The sequence below is a fragment of the Rhinoderma darwinii genome, assembly GCF_050947455.1.
Source record: "Rhinoderma darwinii isolate aRhiDar2 chromosome 4 unlocalized genomic scaffold, aRhiDar2.hap1 SUPER_4_unloc_1, whole genome shotgun sequence".
Taxonomy (NCBI): domain Eukaryota; kingdom Metazoa; phylum Chordata; class Amphibia; order Anura; family Rhinodermatidae; genus Rhinoderma; species Rhinoderma darwinii.
In genome coordinates this window covers 699,030-706,979 of record NW_027461753.1, presented here as the reverse complement: position 1 = coordinate 706,979, position 7,950 = coordinate 699,030, and the positions used below count along the sequence as shown (strand labels likewise).

The following is a 7,950-nucleotide window of genomic DNA, read 5'->3' as shown; positions in this document are numbered from 1 at the left end:
ATATAGGGGGGATAATAACATATAACCTATAATATAGAGGATACACAGTATATAGGGGGGATAATAACATATAACCTATAATATAGAGGATACACGGTATATAGGGAGGATAATAACATATAACCTATAATATAGAGGATACACAGTATATAGGGGGGATAATAACATATAACCTATAATATAGAGGATACACAGTATATAGGGGGATAATAACATATAACCTATAATATAGAGGATACACGGTATATAGGGGGATAATAACATATAACATATAATATAGATGATACACGGTATATAGGGGCGGATAATAGTGATAGTCATGTGACGCAGGTCACGATACTCAGCAGAAAACAGCCGGCAGATGATGAGGGTTATAGTGATAAGATGTTATAACTAATAATCCTACCTGCTGAGAACATGAGGGTCGGAGTCCTCCTTAATACCTTCTCTTCTGATACAGAATGGCGGGGAGGTCATCTGTAGGGGGAGGTAGATCTCAGCCTCACTGCCAAGGAAACAGATACTCAGCAAATAACAGGATCATATATAGTCATGAGATCAGTGTGTGATCCAGTCCTCCTGCAGGATCATATATAGTCATAAGATCAGTGTGTGATCCAGTCCTCCTGCAGGATCTTATATAGTCATAAGATCAGTGTGTGATCCAGTCCTCCTGCAGGATAATATATAGTCATAAGATCAGCGTGTGATCCGGTCCTCCTGCAGGATGATATATAGTCATGAGATCAGTGTGCGATCCAGTCCTCCTGCAGGATCATATATAGTCATGAGATCAGTGTGCGATCTAGTCCTCCTGCAGGATCATATATAGTCATGAAATCAGTGTGCGATCTAGTCCTCCTGCAGGATCATATATAGTCATGAGATCAGTGTGTGATCCAGTCCTCCTGCAGGATCTTATATAGTCATAAGATCAGTGTGTGATCCAGTCCTCCTGCAGGATGATATATAGTCATGAGATCAGTGTGTGATCCAGTCCTCCTGCAGGATCTTATATAGTCATAAGATCAGTGTGTGATCCGGTCCTCCTGCAGGATCAGCTATAGTCATGAGATCAGTGTGTGATCCAGTCCTCCTGCAGGATCTTATATAGTCATAAGATCAGTGTGTGATCCAGTCCTCCTGCAGGATGATATATAGTCATGAGATCAGTGTGTGATCCAGTCCTCCTGCAGGATCTTATATAGTCATAAGATCAGTGTGTGATCCGGTCTTCCTGCAGGATCAGCTATAGTCATGAGATCAGTGTGTGATCCAGTCCTCCTGCAGGATCATATATAGTCATGAGATCAGTGTGTGATCCAGTCCTCCTGCAGGATCAGCTATAGTCATGAGATCAGTGTGTGATCCAGTCCTCCTGCAGGATGATATATAGTCATGAGATCAGTGTGTGATCCAGCCCTCCTGCAGGATCAGCTATAGTCATGAGATCAGTGTGTGATCCAGTCCTCCTGCAGGATGATATATAGTCATGAGATCAGTGTGTGATCCAGTCCTCCTGCAGGATGATATATAGTCATGAGATCAGTGTGTGATCCAGTCCTCCAGCAGGATCATATATAGTCATGAGATCAGTGTGTGATCCAGTCCTCCAGCAGGAACATATATAGACATAAGATCAGTGTGTGATCCAGTCCTCATGCAGGATCTTATATAGTCATAAGATCAGTGTGTGATCCAGTCCTCCTGCAGGATCAAATATAGTCATGAGATCAGTGTGTGATCCAGTCCTCCTGCAGGATGATATATAGTCATAAGATCAGTGTGTGATCCAGTCCTCCTGCAGGATGATATATAGTCATGAGATCAGTGTGTGATCCAGTCCTCCTACAGGATCATATATAGTCATGAGATCAGTGTGTGATCCAGCCCTTCTGCAGGATCATATATAGACATAAGATCAGTGTGTGATCCAGTCCTCCTGCACGATCATATATGGTCATGAGATCAGTGTGTGATCCAGTCCTCCTGCAGGATGATATATAGTCATGAGATCAGTGTGTGATCCAGTCCTCCTACAGGATCATATATAGTCATGAGATCAGAGTAAGATCCTGACTATATAGAAGAGGTTATTATCTGGTTAGAGTTGAGCACATCTTACCTGCGTGACAAGAAGCACCAGCTGCCTTTATTTGGGATCCACTCGGGGTACCCCCAGTCTGAGTACTGGGCTTCCCGGCTATAGAGGAGACACAGGCTTGTTAATAAGTAATGTCAATGAGAACGTGTCTCCATCATGCAGAAACAGGTCTTACAAGTCCATGGTGATCTGCGCAGAGCTCCACACCGGGGCCATGATGGAATTGTGTAGACCATTCTCAGCACTGCCCCTCGCAAGAGGATGGACCTTCTGGGAAAACAAGAGGAATGAGCGGTCAGGAATAAAGGGAACCTAGAGGAACCAACAAGCTCCCCTCCCCCGCTCACTGGAGACCCGGCACCTCCACCTCACCTGAGAGATAGAGAGGAGGCGGCAAGGGGAGAAGGAGAGGGCCCGAGGCCAGGTGGGGGGGTGAGGGACCGAGACCAAGGGGGGGGAGAGGGAGGGAGGACCGAGACCAAGGGTGGGGGAGAGGGAGGGAGGACCGAGGCCAGGGGGGGGGGGAGAGGGAGGGAGGACCGAGGCCAGGGGGGGGGAGGGACCAAGGCCAGGGGGGGGGCTGAGAGGGACCGAGGCCAGGGGGGGGGGTTGAGAGGGACCGAGGCCAGGGGGGGGGGTTGAGAGGGACCGAGGCCAGGGGGGGGGGGTTGAGAGGGACCGAGGCCAGGGGGGGGGTTGAGAGGGAGCGAGGCCAGGGGGGGGGGGGGGTTGAGAGGGAGCGAGGCCAGGGGGGGGGGGCTGAGAGGGAGCGAGGCCAGGGGGGGGGGCTGAGAGGGAGCGAGGCCAGGGGGGGGTTGAGAGGGAGCGAGGCCAGGGGGGGGCTGAGAGGGAGCGAGGCCAGGGGGGGGGGCTGAGAGGGACCGAGGCCAGGGGGGGGGGGCTGAGAGGGACCGAGGCCAGGGGGGGGGCTGAGAGGGACCGAGGCCAGGGGGGGGGGGGCTGAGAGGGACCGAGGCCAGGGGGAGGGGGTTGAGAGGGCCCGAGGCCAGGGGGGGGGGTTGAGAGGGACCGAGGCCAGGGGGAGGGGTTTGAGAGGGACCGAGGCCAGGGGGGGGGGTTTGAGAGGGACCGAGGCCAGGGGGGGGTTGAGAGGGACCGAGGCCAGGGGGGGGGGAGAGGGACCGGGGAGAGGGACCGAGGCCAAGGGGGGGGGGAAGAGAGACCGGGGAGAGGGACCGAGGCCAGGGGGGGTCTGAGGGACCGAGGCCAGTGGGGGGGGGGGGGAGAGGGACCGGGGAGAGGGACCGAGGCCAGTGGGGGGGGAGAGGGACCGAGGCCAGTGGGGGGGGAGAGAGGGATCGAGGCCAGTGGGGGGGGGGGGGAGAGGGGATCGAGGCCAGGGGGGGGAGAGGGAGGGAGGACCGAGACCAAGGGGGGGGGGGGAGAGGGAGGGAGGCCAGTGGGGGGGGGGAGGCCAGGGGGGGGAGAGGGATCGAGGCCAGGTGGGGGAGAGGGACGGAGGCCCGGGGGGAGGGGGGCAAGACAGAAAGAATAAGAGGGAGGACACGAGGCAGAAGGAGTAAAGGGGAAATAAGGGGGATGGAGGGGGTGATATGGACTGACACACATACATACACTCCATACATACACATATATATATATATATATATATATATATACACACACACACATATACCCCACACATACATACATACACCCCACACATACAAATACCCCAAACATACATACACTTCATACATACACCCCACACATACATACATACATACATCCCACACATACATACACCACTTACATACATACATATACCCCATACATACATACACCACTTACATACATACATATACCCCATACATACACCACATACATACATATACCCCATACATACATACATACATACATACATATACCCCATACATACATATACCACATACACATACCCCATACATAAATACTTATGTACACATACACCACATACGTGTGTGTGTGTGCGTGTGCGTGTGCGTGTGTGTGTGTGTGTGTGTGTGTGTGTGTGTGTGTGTATAACATGCTTGAGAAAGGCTCCATGTAAAGAGCCGAAAAGTCGCACAGGGGCTAATAAAAAGCAGTTTTTTCTATCACAAATTGGAGTGCTGTTTCTTATTGGACGAATATTGAGGATCTGGGAGCAGTGATCGGGCTCCTGGGACGTGCACCCACCTATATTCCTGACTGGTGCTGCTGGATGGTGGACATTATATATATATACACATACATACACACACACACACACACACACACACACATAAATCCCACACAAATATATACACACACCCCATACATCCCATACATACACACCCCATACTTTACATACATACATCCCATATATACACATACATCCCATATGTATTATATATATATATATATACACATACATCCCATATATATATACATATACACACACACACACACACACACACACACACATCCCATATATACATATATATACATACATCCCATATATACAAATATATATACATATATATATACACATATACATGCATCCCATATATACACATACATCCCATATATACACATACATCCCATATATACACGTCCCATATATATATTATATATAAATATATATATATCCCATATTTACACATACATCCCATATATATATATATCGGTGTGTATATATATATATATATATATACACACACATACATATATATATATATATATATATATATATATATATATACACGTACATCCCATATATACACATATATATATATATATATATATACACATCCCATATATAAATAAATATATATATATATAGTTACATAGTTCGTACGGCTGAAAAAAGACACATGTCCATCAAGTTCAACCAAGGGACGGGAAAAGGGAAGGAAAAATTTCTACACATAGGAGCTAATATTTTTTTGTTCTAGGAAATTATCTAACCCTTTTTTAAAGGCATCTACTGTCCCTGCTGTGACGGCTCCTGCGGTGTCTCCTGTCCCTGCTGTGACGGCTCCTGCGGTGTCTCCTGTCCCTGCTGTGACGGCTCCTGCGGTGTCTCCTGTCCCTGCTGTGACGGCTCCTGCGGTGTCTCCTGTCCCTGCTGTGACGGCTCCTGCGGTGTCTACTGTCCCTGCTGTGACGGCTCCTGCGGTGTCTCCTGTCCCTGCTGTGACGGCTCCTGCGGTGTCTACTGTCCCTGCTGTGACGGCTCCTGTGGTATCTACTGTCCCTGCTGTGACGGCTCCTGCGGTGTCTCCTGTCCCTGCTGCGACCAGCTCCTGCGGTGTCTACTGTCCCTGCTGTGACCAACTCCTGTGGTGTCTACTGTCCTTGCTGCGACCAGCTCCTGCGGTGTCTACTGTCCCTGCCATGTGACGGCTCATGCGGTGTCTACTGTCCCTGCTGTGACGGCTCCTGCGGTGTCTCCTGTCCCTGCTGTGACGGCTCCTGCGGTAGGCTATTCCATAGATTCACAGTTCTCACTGTAAAGAAGGCTTGTCGCCTCTGCAGCTTGAACCTTTTTTTCTCCAGACGGAGGGAGTGCCCCCTTGTTTTTTGAGGGGGTTTTACATGGAACAGGATTTCACCATATTTTTTGTATGTGCCATTCATATATTTATATAAGTTAATCATGTCCCCCCTTAGTCGTCTTTTTTCAAGGCTAAATAGGTTTAATTCTTTCAATCTTTCCTCATAACTTAGATTCTCCGCGCCCTTAATTAGCTTCGTTGCTCTTCTTTGTATTTTTTCCAACTCCAGGGCATCCTTTCTATGAACTGGAGCCCAGAACTGGACTGCATATTCTAGATGAGGCCTCACTAATGCTTTGTAAAGTGGTAATATTACATCCCTGTCCCGCGAGTCCATGCCTCTTTTGATACACGACAATATTTTGCTGGCCTTTGAAGCAGCTGATTGACACTGCATGCTGAAATTTAGTTTATGATTTACAAGTACACCCAGATCCTTCTCAACAAGTGACTCCCCCAGTGTAGCTCCCCCTAGGACATATGATGCCTGCAGATTATTACACCCAGATCCTTCTCAACAAGTGAATCCGCCAGTGTAGCTCCCCCTAGGACATATGATGCTGCAGGTTGTTGGTACCCAGATGCATAACTTTACATTTATCTACATTAAACTTCATTTGCCAAGTGGACGCCCAAACACTTAGTTTGTTTAAATCTGCCTGCAATTCACAAACATCTTCCATAGTCTGAACTATATTACATAGCTTGGTGTCATCTGCAAAAATAGAAATAGTGCTATTAATCCCATCCTCTATATCATTAATAAATAAGTTGAATAATAGTGGTCCCAGCACTGAACCCTGGGGTCACCACTTATAACTGGGGACCATTCAGAGTAGGAATCATTGGCCACAACTCTCTGGATACGGTCCTTGAGCCAATTCTCAATCCAATTACAAACTATATTTTCTAAACCTATAGTCCGTAATTTACCCATTAGGCGTCTATGGGGGACAGTGTCAAATGCCTTTGCAAAGTCCAAAAACACTAAATCCACAGCGGCCCCTCTGTCTAGACTTCTGCTCACCTCTTCATAAAAACAGATTAGGTTAGTTTGACAACTTCTGTCCTTAGTAAAACCGTGCTGGCTGTCACTTATAATGCTATTTATTGTCACATAATCCTGTATATAGTCCCTCAATCATTTTCCCCACGATGGATGTTAAGCTTACTGGTCTATAATTACCCGGGGAAGACCTAGAGCCCTTTTTGAAAATAGGCACCACATTTGCCCTGCGCCAGTCCCTTGGCACTATACCAGTCACTAGAGATTCTCTGAATATTATGAAAAGGGGGACAGAAATAACTGAACTAAGCTCTTTAAGAATTCTAGGGTGTAACCCATCTGGTCCCGGGGCCTTGTGCACATTTATTTTATTTAATTTAGCTTGGACCATCTCTACATTCATCCAATTCAGTATATCAACTGATATATTAACAGCACTGGCACCGGCTACATCAGCTGCTCAGCACTGGCACCGGCTACATCAGCTCCTCAGCACTGGCACCGGCTACATCAGCTCCTCAGCACTGGCACCGGCTACATCAGCTCCTCAGCACTGGCACCGGCTACATCAGCTCCTCAGCACCGGCAGCGGCTACATCAGCTTCTCAGCACTGGCACCGGCTACATCAGCTTCTCAGCACTGGCACTGGCTACATCAGCTCCTCAGCACTGGCACCGGCTACATCAGCTCTTCAGTGGTGCTAACATAATTGCACAAGGGTTTTCAGGTGTTTTCTAATCATCCATTAGCCTTCTAACACAGTTAGCAAACACAATGTACCATTAGAACACTGGAGTGATGGTTGCTGGAAATGGGCCTCTATACACCTATGTAGATATTGCATTAAAAACCAGAAGTTTGCAGCTAGAATAGTCATTTAGCACATTAACAATGTATAGAGTGTATTCCTGATTCATTTAATGTTATCTTCATTGAAAAAAACTGTCTTTTCTTGCAAAAATAAGGACATTTCTAAGTGACCCTAAACTTTTGAACGGTAGTGTACATACATCCCCTATATACATATATATATATATATATATATATATATATATATACACACACATACACATACATACATCCAATATATACATATATATGCATATATATACATATATACATACATCCCATATACATATATATACCATATATATACATATATATACATACATCCCATATATATATACATATACACATACATCCCATATATATATATATATACATATATACATCCCATATATACATATATATACACATGCCATATATACACATATATATACACATCCCATATATATCCCATATATACATATATATATATATA

General features: G+C 46.7%; 1 protein-coding gene across 1 annotated transcript in view; it reads right to left on the bottom strand.

Moving 5' to 3' along the window:
- Positions 1-402: 402 nt before the first annotated feature.
- The window catches only part of LOC142683575 (general transcription factor 3C polypeptide 2-like), a 34,642-nt gene continuing 27,094 nt past the window's right edge, over positions 403-7,950 (bottom strand). The window contains exons 5-7 of the mRNA XM_075847419.1: positions 2,280-2,374; positions 2,126-2,203; positions 403-505 (exon numbers count right to left, since the gene is read on the bottom strand). Of these exons, the coding sequence (XP_075703534.1) occupies positions 403-505; positions 2,126-2,203; positions 2,280-2,374 (276 nt within the window). The remainder of the gene's footprint in view (positions 506-2,125; positions 2,204-2,279; positions 2,375-7,950) is intronic.